At 41.1% G+C, this 24,999-nt stretch overlaps 1 protein-coding gene across 2 annotated transcripts in view; it reads left to right on the top strand.

The window, feature by feature from the left end:
- Nucleotides 1-24,912, top strand: part of dpep2 (dipeptidase 2) — a 34,711-nt gene extending 9,799 nt beyond the window's left edge. For both annotated transcript variants that reach the window (XM_076286960.1, XM_076286961.1), the window contains exons 3-11: nucleotides 2,668-2,794; nucleotides 2,882-3,011; nucleotides 3,714-3,855; nucleotides 4,030-4,099; nucleotides 19,758-19,934; nucleotides 20,042-20,126; nucleotides 20,213-20,288; nucleotides 20,442-20,577; nucleotides 23,649-24,912. In XM_076286960.1, coding sequence (XP_076143075.1) covers nucleotides 2,668-2,794; nucleotides 2,882-3,011; nucleotides 3,714-3,855; nucleotides 4,030-4,099; nucleotides 19,758-19,934; nucleotides 20,042-20,126; nucleotides 20,213-20,288; nucleotides 20,442-20,577; nucleotides 23,649-23,852 — 1,147 coding nt within the window. In that variant the 3' untranslated portion in view covers nucleotides 23,853-24,912. The remainder of the gene's footprint in view (nucleotides 1-2,667; nucleotides 2,795-2,881; nucleotides 3,012-3,713; nucleotides 3,856-4,029; nucleotides 4,100-19,757; nucleotides 19,935-20,041; nucleotides 20,127-20,212; nucleotides 20,289-20,441; nucleotides 20,578-23,648) is intronic.
- The last annotated feature ends 87 nt before the right edge of the window (nucleotides 24,913-24,999 follow it).

Genomic DNA, 24,999 nt, shown 5'->3' with positions numbered 1-24,999 from the left:
CTTTATCAGCAGTAGACATATGTCTTTCATCAAAGATTATAACTAAAAATGCTATTATCAAGGTGATAAACAATGTAGCCTTAATACTTCGTATGGGAAGCGAACCTGCGAACATGCCGTCTCGTTGCACGTTACACCACCACCGAACGTAATTAGAGTAGCACGATTCCTAGAACCACACGCATGTGAAGTTAAAACATTTTTAATCGTATAATCTTCATCAGGGTGTCCGCGGGGTTGTAAAAAGTATTAAAAGGTAGTAAATGAAATTAGCCAAATTTAAGGCCATTTAAAAGTATTAAAAAGTAATAAACGTCATCTGATGAGGTATTACATTTTCGAACCACTAACTATGATGTTTTCCATTTGTGTTAAGTGCAGGCCTATCTCCTTAAATTCGCGTGAATTTATTTATATTATATTAATTATATGTGCGAGTAGGACCTGAGCGATATGTCAGTGTGTGTTCGCGGTAAAAACTTTAAGCGCCCCCTCAAACTCTATGCTCAAACTGGATATACGGCTGGCTTACTGCCTAAACTTGTTGCCAAAAGTTCGCTACCATTGACGATGTCATGGGAAATTTAATTTTTTCGGACATTTGGTTAGAGGACTCGAGATTCAAAGACTGGCTTAGGCTAGTTGGCAACAGCCAAGAGGCGTATTACCACGTCTGTAAAAAGACATAAATGCCCCTGGATGGGAGTGAATGCAGTCAGGTCACATATGGAGTCTACCAGAGACGTTTTTCTACCGCTCTGGAGTCTACTAGCCAGCAAACAAGAATGGGCGGACGTAATCAGAGGTGGAAGAGTCGACTGCCTGGCTCATCGGCCACGTAGGGCTACTGTCTCCACATAAATATGCGTCATTGAAGCTATCAGTAAGTCTACGCTACCAGCTGTCATTGTCATCCAAAAAAGTAATCATTTGCGCCATCGCGTTTTCAATGACACAGGCTGTAAGAGCAGCAGACATAGCCTAAACTAGGCCTACATACAGTATCACAATAACCCATTTTCAAATTAAAAGTCCCCATAAAGGCAGAAGGTCTTTTCATTCAAACAAATATATAATTAAATGAAAGGGGAAAAAAACAAGAATATAACATGTAAACATATGCACATGTTATAAGGGGTTATTTGCAATGAGCTACCCCTACCTTGACTACAGAATAGAGGTTAAATATAGGCCTGACAGTGTTGCTTTGTTTAGGCTATAAGATAAGGTTTAGGCTATAAGATTTAACATTTTCTACCCTCAGTAAATGTCATGTTAAGGTCAGTTTAACAGGTGTTACCTTTACATTATTCAAAGCTTGCTCAGGAGCTATAGGGTTACTTCCTTGATGTAGTATGTGATGAGATCAAAGTCCCAATAGTCTTGCAATTAGTTGAATATAAGAACCTGTGTAGGTTTGTATAGGCTGTATAGTAATATGCTATCAATATATTATAATATAATATATTTTAAGTCAATTTGTCAATTAGTTTCCACAAAATTCCCCAGAAGTCACCATTTAAGGGGTTATTTTTCAAAATCTTCGTCACAGGCAGCATGCAGGCCCAAAAGTATTTTATCACATGGGGCCGGCCCACATTCTCCAGCAGCACCCAATTAATAATTAGTATTTTTGTAAAATGTGACAGCCTATTTTTGAATGTGATACCTTGACTGGCAAATGATATGAGACAGCAAGGGTGTGTGTGTGTGTGTACTGCGTATGGTCGTGGGCCTTTTTAGAAGAAAGTCCAGTATACCTTTTCTTATATTCATTTGTCATTTTGTCTTGATTGAGATAGAATGATAGTGAAAGAAAGAGTGTAGTGCTGGAGAAGTGGTGTGTGTGCTCTTCCTACACATACAGTAACAATGAAATAACTTTTTTTTATCTTGGGTTAGGATTAAATAACAAATAATTGTGTATAGGCCAGTGTTTTTATTGAAGCAAAAAAGGAACAAAGTATCCAGTAACTGTAATAATAGATACTTGATTTGAATTGTAAGCATTGCTACACTTTCTTACTCAGAAAGTTAAGTAACAAAAATTACAGTAATCTGTTACTTTATAATTAGTCACCCCCAACACTGAATTTCGAAAGGTTGCCGCTAGTTGCAGCTCGAAGTCGTGTTGGTATTAAACAATATTGTGAAGGTTTTAAAAAGGTATTAAAAGGTATTAAATTCAACTTAAGAATTTCTGTATATACCCTGTTCATACATTCTTTGGAGCTAGTGAATGTGTAAATCCATGCTTGATGCACTGTCGGAAAAAAAACATGTCTATAGGCCTACTTCTATTTTTGAAGTTGGCTACAGGTGACGAGAGCACAGGTTGAAGGAACCATCTTTTTGGACTCGTTTTCCGACAGATTGGGTTTTTTTGCAACACAGCTTAATTTAGCTTTAAAGTTAACCTGCTACGGAGCAGGTTAGTTCTGTGGCATAAATTCCCATGGTTACCAAACTGGGATTCACGTTAACCTCATTAATGGAACGGAATTCTCACTAGAAGCGAGACTTATCGAAATAAGCCAGGTTTGGCCTTTAGCGAGGTTGATGGAATACCCCCCATATCTGTTTGGTTATCCTACTCCTTTCATTGATCACAATTTACTTTGCAGGTGTGTTCAATATTTGCACTTGAAATAATTTGTCTCCCTTTAGACACAATGATCTTGCACTACAGCTGAGGATCAGGCATAAAAATAAACTAAGTCAGATTGACCCATACAAGATTCCACAAGTTGCCACAGACATAAATCGCCTTAAAACTGGTTATGTTGGAGCGCTGGTAATGTGACTCTCTACTTACAAATATTTTTACTCTCATCCAGTGATATCTTAGATGATAATTTCTGTTTGTCTTCTGTCTCTGCAGGTGTTTGCTGCGTATGTGATGTGCACTGCCCAAGACAAAGATGCTGTGCGACTGGCCCTTGAGCAAATTGATGTGATTCTCCGGCTGTGTAGTGAATGGCCAGATTTTGAGATGGTCAATTCATCCGAAGGTACTGTAAATACTAAGAGGCTTATCTGTAGAGGAAAAAAGATCTGCACACCACACATTTATCTCCCATTTATAATGTTTTTTTTTATTATTGTGTGACGTTTTCAACTCTTGGCTCTTCCTCAGACTTAGTAAGTCTGGCCACAGAAGTCACACAACAGAAAAAGATTAGAATGGGAACTAAATGGAATGCGGATAACTTTTCCTCTTGTGATACATTCATGCTGGATCCTGCATCTGTCCAATTTTTGGCCTGGGATGTGTGTGGTCTTACGTTTCTACTAAACAGACTTTGTTGTTGTAAAAATCAACCTCTTCCCTGTCATTGTCTCCCCTCAGCATTCTTTCCCCACTTCAGTTTGATTGAATGGAATATTTCTCATTGTCGTGAGAGGAAACTCATTCAGATGTAATTATGTGACGGTACTAATGTCTGTAATAGCATCAGAAAACTTAATGATGTCCTTGGGCTTTTTCCTTAATTATGTGCAATTTCTGAGGGTTGCCCAATTTGTTGTTTGTGTACGGCGACTGCCCAGTTGTCAGGGCTATTATCCAGACAAAGCATCGCTTAACATTTCCACTTTTCACATGGATATAGAAGAAGTGGAAAATCCAACTGCTTATATCCTGTGTAGCTTGTCAGTTGTAACATTTGCCATTAAATCTGGATTATGTGTTTTTGTGGGTTCTGTCACTTAAGGGCTGAGGAATACTAAGAAAATGGCATGTATACTGAGCCTTGAGGGTGGACACATTGTAGACAGCTCCCTTCCTGCGCTACGCATGTTCTACAGACTAGGAGTGCGCTCAATGGCTCTGACGCACACATGCAACACACCCTGGTAAATAACCAATGTCTTTTATTTATAGATCTCTGTGTAACTGTGTCTACACTTGTAATGGCAGAGTACAAGATGAGTATCCACCTTAAAAGACTGATGTATGCAACCACTCATGATGAATAGAGCTGCAGAAATCCTCACTCTATTAGTAACGGATACTGTTGTTCTTTTAAGGGCTGAATCATCATCAAACCTTTATACAATGTATAAAAAGAAGAACAGCAGTTTATCAGAATTTGGAAAGGTAGGATCTTGAAGGTAAACATATCAATTAAACTGATAAATGGAATGATTCATAATGGTCATATACTGTAGCTGAGTAAAGAAAGATAAAACTAAAGTCGAATGTTTTCAAATCGAATTGATTGCAAGTCTGCAATGACATGCCTGGACTGCCATGGCATGAACTGTTTCAGGAGAATAACCAAGAAATTGAGAGAAGAACATTATGTTTTGCCTATACGTGCATAAGACTGAGACGCCTGTTTATTTTGTTTTAAGTGCGTGCAGGGTGTGAGAGGGGAATCGATGTGATTTGATTTAGCTTGGTAGTTGTAGTCTGTGAAATTAAAAAGCACGTGTGTGTGAAGTATCCAAACAATGACACCTTCATTTTATTATGGCTGCTTTAGCAACACACCTTAAGCTACTGTGTAGTGGGTCCCATTTAGAAGTGGCTACTTCATTCGCGCTTTCCTTGACTCATGGAGCTGCGTGAATTTTATTACAACTTTTCGCCACGATATGGCAATTTAAGTCCGCTTGATACTGTAAGGCGTAAGCCATTCGTTTCCAAAGGAGATTTTATTTGTGTCGCCAGCATAGCCTATTGACAATTTATGTTGTAAATAGGCCTACCTTATAAGCCTACCTGTAGCTTAGGGAAGCTAACAGCTTTCTATTAGGATCTAGTTTGTTAGTTACAGTTTTGTCATAACTCCCTGATGCATTTTTGCATTTAGAATAGCCAGAGCGTGGATATCTCAATCGCAAAATTAAACAATATTGGGTGCCTATGGACTAGGCTGGGTGAACCCAGCCTGATCTGCATGCTATTTATTTTTTGATTTCTTAAAAGATTGAGCTTGGTCTGGTGAAAGCCAGACTAGCCATGGACCTCAGTTACACAATGCAAGGGAACATGAATCAGCCTATATTTGCACGAACAATAACGGACAACAGCTCTTCAACTTTGGCCCGTTAAAATGTGTATGAACAGTCTAGCGACGCATTTCATCAAGGCCCATTTGGACATATCAGTTATTTGCACCACTGGTTAGATGTAAAACAGCATTTCGTTTCAGACTACTGTTACTTAATTTGTGCATTAACAATAACGTTTCAGACTACTGTTACTTAATTTGTGCATTGACAATAAAGTATTACATGAACTAAAGATGACTAAAATCTTATGTAGAAGAAGAAACATTCACAAAAAATCCATCCATCCAAAAATGACCTTTGTTTTTGATAGCTGTTGAAAACGGCATGGAACTGACAGAGATTTTTTTGTTTATAAATAAATAAACAAATAAATAATTAAATAACATTATGCTGATACCTTTTGCTTTTCCCAAATACAATGTAGCCTACAGGTGTAAGTGACCTTTCATCAATCCAGTTGCAATGGATGAACTGTGATGAACTGCCCTACTTGTGATTGTTTAGAGATTTTAAAGGTTTTATATATATAAACTTTATTACAGGCTCAAGGCCCACAGAAGACAATACTGTACACAGATCAATAAAACATCACACATTCATATATACACATTCTATACAGCAACAACAGAAGAATAGAGCTAATGAAGGCACAGATACCAGTGTTCCCATATTTTTGACATGTACCTCACAGAGCTACGACTTGGATCTACTATCTGAACAATAAGCTCATTCATGGATCGGTCCAGCCTGTTCATAAACTTGAAAGTGAGATTTCTCACCAAAGCCATGAAAGTAGTTAAACCCAGCCTACAGAACAGCTGGCTTGCCCCGGTACTTCTTGGTTTCTTCAAGAGAATCCTGAGGTAGTCATTATAGGCTACTTTTAGCTTAAGCAGGCTCTCCTTCTTATATCTAACCCAGAGAGGAGCTGTGTAACAATGCTACATCTTCTTTGGCTATTCTACAATCTGTTCACCTTTTCAGCACCAGTAGGCTACTTTCTGTGCAGCCGCACACACACACTCAGGCATGCCAAACAAGCATACACAAAAGTTTCAAGAGTGGGGGATGGAGTAAAATATGGAGACAAATTGAAGTGTGATTTTCGCGGAACGGATGTACAGGACTGAGCGGCGGTCATATTTTGTACCGCTATGCGGTACATCTAGTTTTATTTTTGACTCTTCCCGTCACCGTTGCAAGCTCTGAGCGCTCATTCTCCAAGTTAAAGATCATTAAAAACCACCATAGAGAATGAGAGAACAAAGAAAATGGACATACACAGAGCATCGTGGACGAGTTCGCGGAGCACAAGGCTCGTCCTATGCCCTTCAAATAGTGCTGCGTATTATTGTTTTTTTATTATTAGGGGTCATGTAGCCTAATGTTTTTGTTGTTGTTCTCTTGGTTACACTTCATGTACGTTCGATGGACTTCAAAATTACATAGTTGCTCTCCGTGGCGCTGACGCTTGTAAGACCCGCTGTTGCGGGCATGTGTAGCCTATGTTGTAAAATTATGTTATGATGAGTTTAATAAAGGGCCCGGTCATGTGCCCCGCCCCCGGCCCGGCTCTGACTTGTTCCGCCACTGATTCTAACACAATGGGTGAAATCCTTAACGTCATCTTAATTAAAAGGTTTACAGTTCTTGACAAGTCTCTGCAGATATGCAGAGGCATATTTTAAAAAAGGGAAGCATTTAGTCTTCTCAGAGGGAAGGAAATGTGACCTTTTCAAAGAATCTGCTGTGTTTAGTACTATTATGCTGTTGCCATTGTTCCCTCTTAGGTGTAGTATGCACAATGCCCTGTTGCATATCAATAGCGTGCAGCAGATAATGGAGTGTTCTTAGCAATGAGGCTGCTTTGAATATGTACATTCAACCATTCCTCACAGCTCCCACACAGTTGCGTGTGTTGCAGTCACTTTACATGGGCTCTCGTCATCCGTTGCCGAACTGAATTGTGGGTCCATTGCGTCGCGTTGCTCCCGTCGCTCACGTTGAGTTCAAGTTCAACTTTTGCTGCACCGACGGACGGCACCAGCCAATCAAATTACGAACAAGCGAACAACAGACGGCACCAGCCAATCAAACAATAGACGGCAACAGCCAATCAAATTAAAGTTATACATGAAGTCATTTGCATAGCTACCGTCGGGAACACCCACACAGCAGCTGAACTTCTCAACGCGAGCGACGGGAGCAAAGCGACGCAACGGACCCACAATTCAGTTCGGCAACGGATGACGTAAGCCCATGTAAAGTGAACGGGATTGCGTCTCCAGCACTGCAACGCACGCAACTGTGTGTGGGAGCCATAACGCCGGTGATACATTAGCATGCGATGCGAACTCCGTGACGCAGTATCACTATTAATTTCTATGAGAAGCGAATTCCGCACCCGCATAGGATTCTGGGTATGCGGTGCGACGAAAGCTGTGGCTGCGATGCGTCCAAAAGTTCAGCAATCCCCAACTTTATGAAAATGAATCCATCCATCGCGAGGCGAGTATCCAATAGCAGAGCAATACGCAGGGGATCTCCATCATCACGTAGCCTAAACAAAACCTAATTTTCCGGTAGTGTGGTTACCGCCAAAACAACGTACAGAAACATGGCAGACGAAAAATTAATCATAGCAGTGTCTACATTTCCGTGTTTGTATGATGTGTCTTCATGCGAAATGAAGCGTGGAGGAAAGTTGGTGAGATTGTTAATGTAGCATTTAGGCTAATATAAGAACGGCCAATTGTTTATCAGTTACCATGGGAATGACAAGTTTGGGGGTGTTGAGGTTTCGGTGTGGAGGAGATCTCGTTGTTGTAAGTTGTGGTGAACCGCCATTAAACAGAGAGCCATTGTCTCATCCAAAGATATATACGTATCAGTGTATGTTCTTAAGTGACCTCGGACGCTACATTAATATAGATGGTGAGTGTTATGAAGTTATGAAGTTTATTGGTTGGTTGTTTACTAGGCTACCTGCTCTTGCCCTGCCGTTTCCACCCATCTACAAAAGGGAACGCCCATCAAAGCGTCTTCATGGAGGGTAGCGTCGCGATTTGGTACTGCGTTGCGGAGTTCGCATCGCATGCTACAGCGCTGATCCACTAGCACGACACGACATACGCATGGTGTCGCGCTGCCTCCCCTCGTTCAGTCGTGTGTGGGCGTTTCATTTAAAATGTCAGTTAGCAGCTCATATTCAGTTTGTTTTATTTATCTTAAGTGTTTTTCCACAAATGGACCACAATAGGCATGTACTTATAAGATAGATAGATAGATAGATAGATAGATACTTTATTGATCCCCAAGGGGAAATTCAACTTAACAGTATTCAACACATTAATAGCCTATACAAATTATGCAAGCCATTTCGAAATCTTGTTTTATTTAAACTACTCAATGCAATCTCAAATCCTCACCAGAAACACCGTCAATGTATTCCTCCAAATCCTAGTTTCGTTTGGTTTATGGACTATTAGGTGGTCGTGGAAGAGACGTTAAAACATGAATTTGTCTTATAAGTGGAACCAAAGTTTCACAGGCACTGTTGTGGTACAACCTCGTGCTTTCATTGGATAGTCGCGTCGCATTCAACGGATTCATTTGCATAAAGATGGGCATCAGCCTTTTTGACACGCTACATTTTTTCAAATGCAGTGCTGCCTTCCCGGAATGGAATGCGACACAAGTACAAAAGTAATGTAATTACTGTAATATATTGCTGATTGCGGTAACGTGGTAATGTAAGGCATTGCAAAAAAAAATTGGGTAATATTTTACTCGGTACAAACTTCAGTAACGTGCGTTACAATGCATTTAACCCGAAATTAAGTGGTTTTTTGTTTTGATACATATTTGCAAACACCACGCGAGAACAACAGAGGAGAAAAAATCCGCGCAAAATAGTAGAACGTTATCTCCTGATACTGGTTGAAGATGACTGTGGCTGCAGCAGACTCGCAGGCGGACTCGATTTGCGGGATGGACATAAGCCTACGCTCATTTTTTTCAGCTTGTCAGAGACAAGGCTATGAAGAACACTAGTGCACTACACTTAGTGCACTTTGTGTGCGAAACCGAAAGATCTTTCTATGCCTCGCGAAATAGTAAAAAGTAAATTAATGAAACATCTAAAGTAGTGCCACGCTAATCTTTTTGATTCTTGATAAAACACAAACTATGCTGTTGTGTATGTCAGCTTTGTGCTGTGAACTTGAATTAAAGAGAATAAAGGGATAGAAATGCAGAAAAAGATTGTGTAGCCTGGCAGTGCCACCGTTCCCACCGCACGCGCATCACGCACTTTGCGTTGGGCACCAAAGGACAGAGGGGGCACCCAAATGTAAGCAATGAATAGTAGCTTTACTGCAAACTGCGTTTAACTCTTCATCAATAATGTTTACAATGTCAAAATGTACTAACACGATGTAACATGCAAGTTTGATACCTGGTATGAAGCAACATATCATTGCATACCTCCATTTCCAAAGCAATGAAGGCTGCTTAAAACAACTTAACATTGTGCATATTATTGTTAATATTGTGCTATCAATGTAACTCAAACAAATAAGGCTTGTAAACAAGAGCTGGCAAAAGGGCATTATGACAACGTAAAGATCACTGCTCTTAAAGTGACAGTGCACCATTTATAAGTAAAACAGCATTTCTTCAGAAATGAATGGTCTGTAAATAATAGGCCTTTTATTTTACTTTAGGTGTTTGAGTTATCATTTAAATGTCACTCACTCAAAGCCACTCACTTAGGGCACCGAAATGGCCAGCAGGCCACCATCTTGACATGTCTTTATTAAAGGAACCGTATGTAAAAAATGTATTTCAATTAATAAAATTGCCCTGATGTCACTAGACATTAAGAAATCATGTTCATTTCAAATACTTATATCACTGACAACAGTAGTCTGGCCGGGATATTGTCATTTAAAAAGTAAAGTTGCAGCCCTCAACTGATGATTATGTTGTCATTTTGTGTTTTGGCCTAATGCGCCACCCTCCACCTATTTACTAATCACAAAGTCAGTAGTGTTTCGGCATCCAGTTGCCAACACTGCCAGTCAGAGGGGAAGGGGATACACCGCTCTACTAGCCTGACGAACCAGACCCACATTAAAATGTAGGGTCTGGGCACTCACCGTTCGCAGTGCTCAGTCCGAGGGGCGGGATAATCGGTTGTCTTTCAAATTTCCTCTGCACGCAATAGGACAGAGCTAGAACGAGTCCCATGCGTTTTCCCACCAGCGGAGCTAGTTGGCTAGTTCTAACTTTTGCCAACTTAAAAAAAGCTTAACTCGTGTCAAGCTGTTCACCAACAGCAAGATCGATCCATCTTCTTTGTTTTCAAGTAGCAGGGAATTCAAGCCAAACCGCTGCAACTCTGCCATCAATCATTATGTTAAGCCCGCCTAACGATTTGATTGGCCTGATAGAAGTTAAATTTTTGCAGCTCACAAGCCAACGGAGAGTTGCTAGACTAGCCCTGGCAGCTGCCGCTAGGGTGCGTCTAGATTTCTAGGCTACCACTCTACAGTAATTTGAAAGTGATTGTAGTACCAGTTTTAGCCACAATTTTACATACGGTTCCTTTAAGCTTTGATTTACAATATAGTAGGCTCTATTGATTTTAATGAGTAGGCCTAGGCCTTAAAGTTACAGTATTTCTATCACAATTTACCAGACTTTGACCTTTTGTCGGTTTTTAACAAAATTCTGACTATGATTGTTCCATGTATTGCATCATGAGCACTGCGCCTATTGCATTCTACTGTTGTTAGCCTTAAGCCTAGCTCAGTCATTATGCTATACCACATCTCCCTCCATTGGAAGAACAAGCTGCATTAAGCGTAATAAACTGCATTTAGAATGGCAAATCCATATTTCTAGATATTTTGGTGAAAGTAACTTAAAAGTAATGCAATAGTAGTGTAATGCCTTACAATTCAGAGACAGTAATATTATAATGTAACAAATTACTTTGAAATGACAGTAATAAGTAATACACAATACATTACGATTTTGAAGTAACTTGCCCAACACTGCTGGAGACGTAAAGCATATGTACAAAATATTCCACTTATATCCAACCCACAGTTTCTGAGCTGAATGTCTTTCTGTGTTATGTAATAGAAAGGGGTAATGTTACCCCCTTTTGATGTCCGAATGAAAAAAAATGTATATTTACAGTGCATGAAAATGCACTGTTCTGTTATCCAAAGTCGTCGTCTTATTATTACAGTGCATGAAAATGCACTGTTCTGTTATCCAAAGTCGTCGTCTTATTATTACAGTGGATGAAAATGCACTGTTGTGTTATCCAAAGTCGTCATCGTCTTCTTCTTCTTCTTCTTCTTCTTCTCCTAACCAAAATGTATGCGTCTAATTCAGCTTCAACCGTTTAATGTAGAAACTTTGTAACGTCTTGAAAAGGACACTTGAGCAATGTATTTTTCATTTACTGGATTCGGTCCTCTCCCGTCGATGCGCTAGATGTGACCCGCAGTAGCGCGGAGGTACATTTGTTTTCAATGTATTTTTCATCTTTGTAAACTTTATACTTGTTGAAATACAAGAAAGCAAGCTTATTGTTCCCCATATACGTTGCATTGGCACTATGACATCATAAAGGGCTAATTCAACTGATTTGCACCTGTATCAACTGCCAGCTGCTCATCTAGGCCCCCACAAAGACCCAATTAAACTGATTGCACCTGTATCAACTCAACTAACTAGGCCAACTCTCTGTCTCCCTCCATTCTACAACGATATAAGGCACATTTCATCTAACTTTCTATCTATCCATCTTCTTCAAACCATTCACTCAACAATCTGCCTATCAAAATCCATTCAACTTTCTATCTATCAACATCCATTACACTACATCAACTTATCTTACTTGTATCTACTTGTCTCTAGCCTGGGTGCCATTCCGAACTTAGTCCCACCCACAACATTTGAGGTCGGGAAGTTCGGTCTGGCATAGATCGGGCGGACCAATGAAATCGGGCTTTACGATGATGGACAGGTGAGCAACAGCGCCTGGTCTATCACGTCATCTGAGCATGCTTAGATTAGGCTTATGTTTGAAACAAAAACGCTGTACCAGAAGGATACATGGCTTTTAAGACCCCATATGGAAAATGCATATTATTTAATGAGGTTTTATCATTGAAAACGATTATTTCTGAAAACTTTGGCCAAAGTTGAGAAAACTCGTGGTTTCACTTTCATCAAGGGAAAGCAGCGCTGTTGTATTGCGACATGTTCCCTCGTTCGTTTGAAATCTCTGATTGACCACCTGTTCGAGGGATTTGCGACAGCCTTTCCCAGCTGTTTAACATGTTTGTAGCATATCAATGTTCAACAGAATTGGGTCATTCCACGTCAGTTCAACCAGGGCCCACGCACTTAGGTCTCAAAAAATTCTGAAAAAATTACCAGGTGTACCTATGTTACTCAGGAGACACACTGTAAAATGACTCTTATGTAAGATCAATACTTTCCAAGATACAGCCAGTTTTACAGGGGGAGGGGGGTGTCGATTTTGTTCGGCCTCTTTTTTTTGTCAAAGTTCACAAGCCCACAGCGCAAGAACTAAACCATGTAGGAGGCTCAAATTTTGCATGCTGGTACATAAATAGGAATAGTATGTAGCAAAATCGTCACGTTTGGTCTGGATAATCCTGCATGGTCATAGCTGTCCCTCAAAGTTGATAAAAATTGTATTGGAGTTTTTGGCTGGGCTCTGTTTAAGCCTTCAGAAGACATATTTGTACTCAACATAGGCTCTTGATTTATTTTCCTTACTGAGATAAGTAGAAACACTCTCACAAAAAGCAATGAACAGAAAACAAATCCCTTCAGGGTCTGAACAGCAGACCTCACAAGTCTGAAAAATCATTTTGGTTATCATTTTCAGAGCACCCAAACACCTTGTGGGAATATACAAAGATTTTTTAAATATGTTTTTATTTTTTCTCCATGATCACTTCTTTTTGAAAACACCAATTTGACTTGTCTTATGCAAATCTTTCTTTTTTATTTTCCACCCTGAACATGGGCAAAATGCCACATTGACATCAATATGTTTTATATAGTCACCACACTGCCACCTGTGGTTGTATAAAGTAACCTGTGGTAGCAGCAAGCAATTATTTTTAAAAACTGAGGGGATATAGGCTATCAGTTTTTTCCTAATAGCCTACCCTACTACGTATCTCTTAGATTTCACTAATGAGTGTTGTAGGCTAGGAGTTATTGACGGCAGTAACTTTTACAAAAGACCAGAAAACAATGTTAAGGCATTTGTGGAGAATAAGGATGGTTAGTGTGTTTTCTTCCTACAACTCACGGTAAGCTATTTTGTTGCTCTGATTGGTTAGGTCTATCCAATTGAGTGCAGAGGCATTCCCCCCCTGTATCGGTTGAAACACGCCCCATAATTATGTCCCAATGGAGCAGTATCAGACTCATATTCTGACTAGAATTGAGTATGACTACGTCAGGCTAACTTGTCTCAGGCTTTAAGCATACAATCTGGCTCTCTTAAGACTACAGATCCTATTCAACCGTTTCCTCTTCCCACCACTGTTTCAAAATAAAAGTCCTCACTACAATAATTCACTATTAAATAATTTAACTATTTAAACTATCCGACTATTTAACTGTTCAGCCATTCCAACTGATCAGTTGTCATGTGTCATGAGCAGTATCAGACTCATATTCTGACTAGAATTGAGTATGACTACGTCAGGCTAACTTGTCTCAGGCTTTAAGCATACAATCTGGCTCTCTTAAAACTACAGATCCTATTCAACCGTTTCCTCTTCCCACAACTGTTTCAAAATAAAAGTCCTCACTACAATAATTCACTATTAAATAATTTAACTATTTAAACTGTTCAGCCATTCCAACTGATCAGTTGTCATGTGTAATCGTACCAAAATAGTTGAAGACCGATCAGCATCAGCCCTTTTCCTAATATTGCGGTCTGTGTATGTTCCCATAGCAACTCACACACACATTGAGCTTGCAATGTTATGGTTGTGTTGATCAGTTACAGTTTAAACAGTTACAATTAATGGTGTTGAAGTGGTAAGTAGGCTAAGCAATAAAAAGTAGGCCTAGTTGAATTATTTGTGGTTGACCTGGAAATTTGGACTTGGTGATCAAAAAGTTAGAACTATGGATTTGATGTTGGCCGCGAATTCAGAGCATTAACGTATGTTAACGTTAGCCTATGTTGTGTCAGTGTAACATAGGCTAGTGCTACTCTTACAAATATTACAAATATTTGGCTAACAGACATCTGCTCTGTTTTGTCTTGTGACAAAGTCTCCTGGTTCGATTGTTTCCAGTTTCATAGAAACGAGGGTGTTAAATTTGCAGTAACTACAAAATCCAACCTAATAATATTAGGCCTACCAAGGCATCATGTTTCTCCACTTCTTGTTCTCTTCCGTAGCCTATCTGGCTAGCTAATCCAAGTAGTGAAAAGGGGTGGCTACCCGTTCAAAAGGATGCCTTAGGGTACGTTCAGACTTATACGGAAGCGTATTGCATTCATGACAAATAAAATAAAAATGAACCCTGTTTGTCTGAATTAATGACTTGGCACATCCTGTTTTTCTGAATTGTTAAGTTAACTATCACATCAATACAGAAAAACAGCCCTGTTTCTCTGAATTAACAAGTTATTCTGATTTTCTGAATTAACGAGAAAATTATCTCGTTAATTCAGAAAAACAGAGCTGTGACTTGCATGAGGTAAGCTTATAGATACCTGGACTAGGTGTTTTAATGTTTGTTTTAGGTGTTTGGTTTGGCTGTCAAACCCTCCACAGCAAACTGAAAAAGTCCGATTTAACTTGGGTTTTATCAAAGAATGTCTGTGTAGATGCATAAATATAGAACACTGCTAGATTCTAAATCGCATTCAGTATTTTGCGTTTTAGCTAGCAGCTAGCAGTAGCTAGTTATGGATGTTGGCTGTGATGCCTAGACTACAATGCAGCCTGCATAGGCTACCGATCATTTTGATCATCACCTCTGTTGCTGTTTGCTTGGCCGTCTTTACAACTGTTTTTCTGAATTAACGAGATAATTTTCTCGTTAATTCAGAAAATCAGAATAACTCATTAATTCAGAGAAACAGGGCTGTTTTTCTGTATTGATGAGATAGTTAACTCAACAATTCAGAAAAACAGGATGTGCTAAGTCATTAATTCAAACAAACAGGGTGCATTTTTTTTTATTGCATGAATGCAATGCGCTTCTGTAGCGTCTTTTTCTGACAAAAGAAGTTATGCAGACCGCTTTTTCAGTTTTTAAAAAAAAAAATCTGCCAGCGTTCTTGTTCCAAAAAGCAGCCGGAAGCGTCTTTTTGCGATAGACAAAGTGACTAACGTTACGTGTGGGTACCAAATGTCGTGGAAGAGAAAACTCACGTTGGCTATTGCTTTTGGTATGTTATGGTAAAGTTGTGAAGTCATGTCAAACAATTCCCTATGCTCAGACACTAAAACGAGTCTCTCGTCCGGTGTTCTGTCACCTTCTCCATTTTTTACTTGTTGTCATGGGCCATATGTCAACAAAGTCATGCTCATGACCTCCGGAAGCAGAACGACTCGAGCTTGTAAATAGCGGAGATTGCTCCCGGTTCAGTCTCCTACCTTGAGCGCCTCAGGATGGTCCGAGCGACAAGGATAGTGACGGTCATCCCTCGGTCTCACAGATCCATAGTTACATGCGTAACTCACAATCTGTTTTGACCTCACTCTGACCGTCACTACGGTCTAAAAAAGGGATGACACATACCAAAAAAGTCACGAGGAGCTCTAAGCTAACCATTAAAACCTTGCATGGTCACGGACATGAGGGCAGCGTCGCCAACCGGAGCTGGGCGAGTGACGTCCACCCTATAAAACCTGGTAAAAGTGCAAGGCGTCGCCCATGAAGCCGCTGCACAGATATCGCTCGCTGGTACCCCCTTAAGGGCAGCCCAAGACGTAACCATACTCCTGGTGGAGTGAGCCCTTGTACCCGAAGGGACTGGCATTCCCCGAGCCCGGTAGGCATGGGAAATAACCTCAACCAGCCAATGTGACAGCCGCTGTTTGGAAGCGGTAGCCCCTGCTTCGCCGCTCCATAACAGACAAAAAGTTGAGTGTGTTCCCTCCTCAACGACTGTGTACGGGCCAGATAAGCTCTCAAAGCCCTGACTGGGCACAGAGTGAGCAATTTAACGCGCTCTACCTGTGAGGCAGCAGACGGCTGGAATTGGGTCAGCTCCAGAACCTGGTTGATAGACTGCTGATTTAGAACCTCAGGCAGGAAGGCTGGATTAGGCCAAAGTGACACGCCAGTGCCCCCTGCCTGCCACCTTAGGCAGTCTTCGCTGACGGAGAGGGCGCACAGCTCCCCGACGCGCTTGGCCGAACAAAGAGCCAGGAGAAAGCAAGTTTTAAGAGACAAAGATCGCAGATCTGCATCTAAAATGGGCTCATACGGGCCTTCAGTAAGTGACATTAAAACAGTGGGCAAATCCCAGTTTGGTGCCCGCAAAGTGCGAACTGGACGCAACCAGCAGGCCCCTTTTAAAAACGGACCAATCAGTGGATGCCTACCCAAGGGTCTGTTATCCGCACCCTGGTGAAAGGCTGAAATGGCCGAGGCATAAACCTTCACAGTACTGACTGCCTTGCCTTGAACCAAATAGGACTGCAAGAAGCGCAAAACTTGTGGCACAGGGCAAACCGCTGGCTCAAGACCCAAGCTGGCACACCAATCCGAAAAGATCCTCCACCTGAGTGCATAGCAAGCTCTAGTAGAAGGAGCCCTGGCGTTGTTCAGAGTCTCCTGCACAGACTCAGCTAGCTGTTCAATGACGGACTCTGCAGGGGCCAAACCCACAGGCGCAGGGCACCTGGGTTCGGATGCCAGATCTGCCCGTCTGCTTGGGACAGAAGATCCGCCCGGCAGGGTAACTGCCATGGCTGACCCTGCAGGAGCCGGAGAAGGTCTGGGAACCAAGGCTTCGCCGGCCACCGTGGAGCAACCAGCAGAACTGTGTGTTGGCCCTCCCTGATCCTCCGCAGGACCTGAGGTACAAGAGGGGATTGAGGAAAAGCGTACATCAAGCCTGTCGGCCAGTCTTGTGACAGAGCATCCAGGCCCAAACTGCCCTCACTGAAGCCAGACGCGGCCATGCCCATGACAGCAACTCCTCCGCCACCTGGTGATTGACATGATACACCGCCAAGGTGCTGTCTGACCTCACCAGAACATGTTGGCTTCGCAACCCTGGCAGGAACCTGCAGGGCGAGATGGATGGCCTTCAGCTCGAGGACGTTGATGTGCTCTGACGTCCAGGAGGGAGGCCACACGCCCCTCGCTGACAGCCCTTCACAGACAGCTCCCCAGCCTGTCAGAGAAGCGTCTGATGAGATGGCTTGCCTCTTGTGAGGAAGGCCCCCCAGTGGAATCCCCTGGAGTAAGAACCTCCTGTCCCTCCAAGGACGCAGGGCTCGGATGCAAGCAGGAGACACCCGCAACTTCACATGCCTGTCGTCCCTCGGGTGGAGCTGAAAGGCATTGAACCAACACTGCAGGGGGCGTGCCTTCAGCAGGCCCAATGGCAGTACCGCAGCTGCCGTGGCCATTAAGCCCGACAGCCTCTGGACTTTGTGGGCGGTGACCAGTCTGCCCAGCCGAAAGCCTGTCAGAGCCTCGGTCAAGCTGTCTGCCCTCCGTGGAGTGAGAGACGCCGTCATGCTGACCGAGTCGAGGAGGACACCAAGGAAATCCGCCTGCTGGTGGGGCTGCAAGTTGCTCTTTTTCCAGTTGACCGTGAAACCCAGGGCCTGGATATGGGTCAGAACTGCGTCGGTGTCGTGCACCACCTGCACCTGAGATGGGGCACAAATTAGCCAGTCGTCCAGGTACGGTAGGATCTTTAGGCCCCGGACCTGGAGGGGGGCTAGCGCGGCTGCCACCACGCGAGTAAAAATTCTGGGGGCCAGCGAAAGGCCAAATGGGAGGACCTGAAACTGGAACACCCTGCCTTGGAAGGCGAAGCGGAGGAAGGACCTGTGTGCTGTGCAGATAGGGACGTGGAAGTACGCGTCTTTTAGATCCAGAGACGTAAACCACTCCCCTGAACGTACCCTAAAGTTGTTTTATATTTAGGATCGCTGACCGTTATGTAGAGGGCAAGAAATTATCAGGTCACTTGCTCATAATTTGCAGGTAGCAACTTACAAATGAGGTAGCCTATTGCTTGCCATAATGGTGATGAAAAATATATTACTAGTAGTAAAATATTCAAATATTTAGTGTTAACCTTACTCAGCACTGAAACCTGTCAAACTTCTTTCAAAGTCCTTCATCACATGAATTACGATTAAAATAATTTAATTTCTGAGCACCACAAAGTCCGCACCTCAGCACCTTTTTTTAATGTAAGATCGTTCTTAGGTCACATACCAATTTAAAATCACAACATTAAAACTGCAATGGTGTCTTTAAAACCATGTGTAGTAGGCCTAAGTGTAAGTGTGTGTGTCTAAAGGTATTTCTGTCCCTCACAAACTGCATTGAAATGGTATGTTTAGCAGCCAGAATTTCAGAATCTGGCTCTCTTAAGACTGTAGATCCTGTTCAACCGTTTCCTCTGCTCTCAACTGTTTCAAAATAAAAGTCATCACTACAATAATTCATTATTAAATAATTTAACAATTTAAACTATTTAACTGTTCAACTCAACTATTTAACTGTTCAGCCATTCCAACTGTCAGTTATCATCAACTATGCCTCCAGCCAACTATATTTAACCACCACCTGTAGCCACCAACATAGCACCCATTGAAATAAAGCATCTATCAGTCAGTTTTCATACCAACCAACATGATTACCCTATCAACCATCATAGAAACAGCTTTATTTAGCATTGCAACAACCATGTCTACCTAACCAAAACCATTGTAACTATCTATATATGATCTGTTTTAACACTATATATTTTACATAATATGTATAATATTGCATTTTCATGCACTGGTAATTCCTCAAAATTACATTTTCTAGTTTACATTTAAATCATATTGGCTTATACACATATAGCTGGGGAAATAACTATTGAGCGCTTTAACATTTTATTCAGTAAGTACAGTACAGTACAGCTCACCTCGCACGACTCTATTGCTGAAGAAAAACATGTCGAAGCTTCTTTAAAGTTTACTACACAACATTTGGACAAGCCTATGAAATACAGAGAGAACCCCTGGAATCTTCAAGATTATTTAGACTGTTATATAATCTGTTTAGAACAACGGGCCAAAATCACATTTGAATACTGCGTCTGATTAGTTTCGTCATACAGGAAATGTCTTGAAGCTGCCATTACAAATAAAGGCTTTTCCAAAAAAGCCTATTTAAGAGTATACTTACTTAAGAGTATTTAAGAAATTTCAGTAGGCACGTTCAACACCTTTTTTCCTGTGTCATTCCACTTTATAACTCTACTTTTGGACTTTAATGTTTGGATTATCTAAGTTAATACTAATGTCTGGTGAAAAATTCATGTAAATAGCCTCACTGGAAGTATACTTACTGAAAAAAAAAAAAGATTTGTTCAATACTTATTTCCCTCGCTGTACATGCTGAATGTGTAGTACTGTTATTGCCGATGTGACGTGTGTCTGCGCTGTTCCTCTCTCTAGGCTGTGGTGGATGAGATGAACAGACTGGGGATGATTGTGGACCTCTCGCACTCCTCCTGGGCCACTGCATGGGCAGTGCTGAACGTCTCCAAGGCCCCGGTCATCTTCAGCCACTCCTCGGCCTTTGCTATGTGCAGCCACCACCGTAACATTCCAGACAACCTGCTGGACGCGCTGGTTAGCCTCAGCACACACAAAATGTGTATCACAGGGTATCATTACCTTCTCTCAGTCTCAGGCTCACAGTGTGGAATGGCATTCTTGTGTTTTGTATCAATTTTTAGAAAGACAACAAGGGGCTCATCATGGTCAATTTTTACTCTGAGTTTGTTGGCTGCGGACCCAAAGCAAACATCTCCATTGTTGCTGGTGAGAAATCATTCATGTCAACTGCTATACTGAATGCTCTCCCTCAATCAAGTAAATGATACATTGAAGTGCTCTTCTTTTTTTAGACCATTTTGACCACATCAAGAGCCAAATTGGGGCTGACAGTATTGGGATTGGTGGGGACTTTGATGGTGCCTCTAAGTGAGTATCTCCAAATGCAATGAGTATATCTGCATGCATGGTTCCATGGCAACAGCACATGTGACAGATTCATTACTCACCCTGTTCCATGTGGTTTCCTGTACCTCAGCTGCGTCAGAGTGTTTATGATAATGCAGCATCACTGTTCCGTAGTTTCCCAGAGGGCTTGGAGGATGTGTCCAAATACCCGTCACTGATCCAGGAGCTTCTGCGTAGGAACTGGACCGAGGCCGAGTTGGCAGGAGTGCTCAGGCTCAACTTCATCAGGGTGTTCGAGGATGTCGAGAGAGTGAGTTGGGCTCAAGATGTTATCTGATATGATAGCTAATAATAATCTTATAATGGAGTATCTATCTAGTGGGTCAAACACTAATCCACAAACTATGCTATTTTTAAGATTTTTCCTTTAATGACTTATTGAGCCTATCTCTACGACGGAGTATTAGGGCCACACATGAAGAAAAAAAATATTTTTGCCATGGTCGACATGTCGACATTAAACTCAACATTTCGAGAATAAAGTTGAAATATCATATCTACTTTAATCTCGACGTGTCAACTTTAAAGTCGACATGCCGACATTAAACTCGAAATACAGTTTAAACATAGCCTACAGTTTAAGCTATGTAGCCTACACTAACACACAATATGTGACATGAATAATAGGCCTCGGCCTACTTCAAATAGGTGTTATTTCAGATAGATTGCTAGATTGCAGATATTCAGATAGATTGCGTCTTCTGTTAACTCATTGCCGTCATCGTGAAGCGCTGTATCTCGCGGTTATACCATGCACTAGTATATAGCTAGAATAATACATGTTTCCAATGATATAATGTTTTTATAGTGTTATTTCACTCTGTTTTACGTCGGTAAGGCCACCGCACATCCAAATAACTGCCCTTCATGACCCACAGGCCGTCACTCTCCATAGGTTAACATGGTAAAACTCATTTTTCTAAAACTGCTTTTCCATGTCTCATCTGCAATACATATAGGAGGCTATAAACACAGATATGTATAAGTATATAGGCCTATACTCTTTTGATCCTGTGAGGGAATATGTGTGCGTTTACTTAGAATACATGGGGTTGCCTGGTCGGGAGGACAGCTTCATTCGTCCCTCCATAGACATTCAGCAATAATACGTTTATAATAATAAGTTTATTTTATATAGCGCCTTTCTCAAACCCAAGGTCGCTTTACATAGTAGGAAGGCAGGGAAACACAATAACAAACAAACAAACAATACAACAGAGACAAAGGCAGGGAAATACAATAACAAACAAACAAAACAATACAACAAAGACAAGTTATCTGTAGGAACTATGTGTTGGGTGTGTGGAGGAGAAGTGATCATTAAACAGAAAGGTCTTGATGTGCTTTGAAGAAAGGAAGAGAAGGACAGGCACGAAGGGGTTGGGGGAGGGAGTTCCAGAGTTTGGAGGCCAAGGCACTGAAGGACCTGCCACCCAGGGTGGAGAGTCTGGAGCGGGGGATAGCCAAGAGGTTTTGGTCATAGGATCTATATCTTGATACGGTTCCAGGGAAGACGGAGGAAAAAAAGATCGGTTTGGTACGTGTGGACTAGGCCTCAGTGAGCGGGAAGGAGTGTAAGGGGGTCGCAGATGTAGGGGGGAGCAAGGTTGTGGAGGGCTTTGAAGGTGAGTAGTAGTACTTTGTATTTGATCCGGGACGGAAGTGGTAGCCAATGGAGTTGATGGAGAATGGGGGTGATGTGTGCTGATCGTCTGGTATGGGTGAGGAGCCTAGCTGCAGAATTTTGAATATATTGTAGTCTTTGAAGGGTTTTAGTGGGGAGACCAAGGAAAAGTGAGTTGCAGTAATCTAAACGGGACATAATGAAAGAGTGAACCAAAGTCTGTGATCACTAGCAGAGAGGAAGGGTCGGAGGCGTGCAATGTTATGGAGGTGAAAAAAAGCAATCTTAGTGAGTGATTTGATATGAGGATCAAAGCTAAGGGTGGAGTCAAGCTGAATGCCAAGGTTTTTAACAACAGGGGTGGAGTGGACAGAGCCATCAATGTTGAGAGTGAGATGGGGAGATTTGGTGAGGATGCTTTTAGTGCCAATCAGCAGATTTTCGGTTTTGTCTGTGTTGAGCTTGAGAAAATTGTTTTGCCTCCATAATTTTAAGTCAGAGAGGCATTCAGTGCCAGCAATAGGCTGTTTTGCATCCATTACAAACAAACATGCAATGTGAAAGTCTGGGATTGGGGAGAGCACTTAGTATACCTATTCTAGTGCATAAGCATGAAGTTGAACCTTTAGATGAAAACACTCTTTAATAATAGGCCTACAATAAATAAATAAACCCCTAATGACATTTACTTTTGACCATCGCATTTATCGCCTGTAACTCCGTGATAACAGGAAAGTATTTGGCTGAGCAACGGAGGTTAATATGTTCTATGTTTTGTCCACATGATGTAGGCCTATGTCTAATCAATGTTGCACTCGAAGAAAACTGCAATGTTTCATTCGTCCTCCCTTTCAATTGTCCCGAGCGGTCATTCTCTCTCCAAACTAACTTTATTCTCAAAATGTTGAGTTTAATGTTGACACGTCGAGATTAAAGTCGACATGATATTTCAACTTTATTCTCGAAATGTCGAGTTTAATGTCGACATGCCGACTTCAAAGTCGACATGTCGAGTTTAATCTCGCCATGGCAAAAAATATTTTGTTCTTCATGTGTGGCCCTAATATATTGTCTGCCAATCATTATCGGACACAACAGAAGTTTCGAGTGCTGCGTGGCAATTGTATTACTTTTTTGAGCACTTTGGTCAACCACAGGTTGTTTTAAATTGTGCTATATAATTAAACTTGACTATGACTATTACTTGCTGACTTTCACTTTCATTGAAGTTCCATTGCGATAAGCAAACCAACTATTCGCGGAATTGTATGACAGACGTGAATCAGAAGCACAAAACCCGTTGCCATTGACAGCGGTCATTATACAGATTTAACAGATCTCCGAACGTTGGGAAGGCCCATTCAAGTAAATGGAACTTTCTGCAGAACTCTGAAGAGCCGTATAATAAGCATTAATAAACAACCTTTAATGATATGTTTTAATTAATATAATTTGGTGATTATACATTTGCACTGTTTTTGTATTGTTCTCTCACTGTTTATTTTTTTGGTGACTAAAAAATATCCTACCCACGGACACTACATTTCTGCCAATTAGGGACTTTATTTTTAGTTTTGGATTATTTGATTCTTTTTTTATTTTGTAAAGTGCATTGAGACCGTGCTACATGGTGATTTTGTGTTCTAAATAAATCTATGGACTGATTGAATGAATCTTATTTGGGTTCACTTTCCCAGGTACGAGACACGTTGAAAGGCACCCATCCAAGCGAGATGGAGATCCCACTGAAGGAGGTTGATGGTGCTTGCCGCCTGGATCTGAGGCCTCCCACGCCAACCAAGAAATCCATCCGGCTGGCAACTGTCAAGAGTGAGAGCAATTTCCTGTCGGGTGGAGCTCTCATATGGATGCTACTCCTGATCTGTTTACTCCTTCAGTAGAACATGCAAGGACCTCTCCTCTGGGTTTAGACGGACAGCTAGAAGCTCAGATGTAGCACTTTATTTCAGGGCTGTGAAACTATGAATGATTATTTTCACAGTTGATTGTTTTATCAATTGATCAATCAGTTGTTTGGTCTATAAAATGTCAGAACATTCAAAAATGTTAATCAGCATTTCCCAAAGCTCAAGCTGACGTCCTCAAATGCCTCATTTTGTCCACGCGTCAAAGATGTTCAGGTTACTGTCAGTACTACAGTTTACATAGAGGAGTAAGTAAATTACAGGTTACTGAAGTTTAAGTAGCTTCAATCAGAGAACTTTCCTTACAAATAACTAAAATTGATTAATTGATAACCAAAATAGTTGGCAAATTGTTTAATAGTTGACAACTAATCCCTTTATCAACTAATTGTTGCATTCCTACTTCATTTATATACAGAAAGGAAATAGAGTAAAGTAACTGAGAAATGTGTCGGAAAACGTCTAAATGCTGATTACCAAACATGCCTCTTACTGTGAGTGAGTGAGCTCACAACATTATATGAAAATGTTATTCTTTTGAGTATTTCTTTTGATATTAACACTATGTGGTAGCATACTGTACTGTGTTTTGTTGCTATGCATTGGAACTGTAAAATATAGTCTAACTTGTAACTTTCAGATTACCATTTATTGGAATATTTAAGTGTCAGACGAATGTGGCATGTCTAGTAAGTTGTTGAGTATGGAAAATGTAACCTTCCAGACATATCAAACAAAGGGTTTGAATATCCTATGGCAGCAAACCTGGAGTGTTCCGGAATACTTGGAGTCTTGGAAAACTAATCACCTCAGCTGTTTTGCATCAGTGTTTTTATGTCCACGGAGTTTCTATTTTTAGCTTCATTTATCGATCATTTTACATTTACACTTGAATGTATTTGATATAAATACATATTGTGTTTAATGTAATCATAACCATATATAATGCAAGATTATATTGTGCTTTTCATTTAAAGTGGTTTATGTCATTTTTGCATGATGATATCTTATTTGTCAAATAAAATAAGTGCACTAATCAGTGTAATATATGAATTGATTTTTTAATGTACTTTATTATCTTCACTGCTGAGTGGCAGACAAAGGATCTAAGTAAAATGGTCAT

Source organism: Alosa pseudoharengus, unplaced genomic scaffold (assembly GCF_046254945.1).
Source record: "Alosa pseudoharengus isolate Yale_2024_CS ecotype anadromous, Long Island Sound unplaced genomic scaffold, YU_APseudo_1.1 YU_APseudo_1.1_scf_16, whole genome shotgun sequence".
NCBI classification, from domain to species: Eukaryota; Metazoa; Chordata; class Actinopteri; order Clupeiformes; family Clupeidae; genus Alosa; species Alosa pseudoharengus.
Note: the sequence above shows the minus strand (reverse complement) of the source record. Positions and strands in the feature narration are given on the sequence as shown.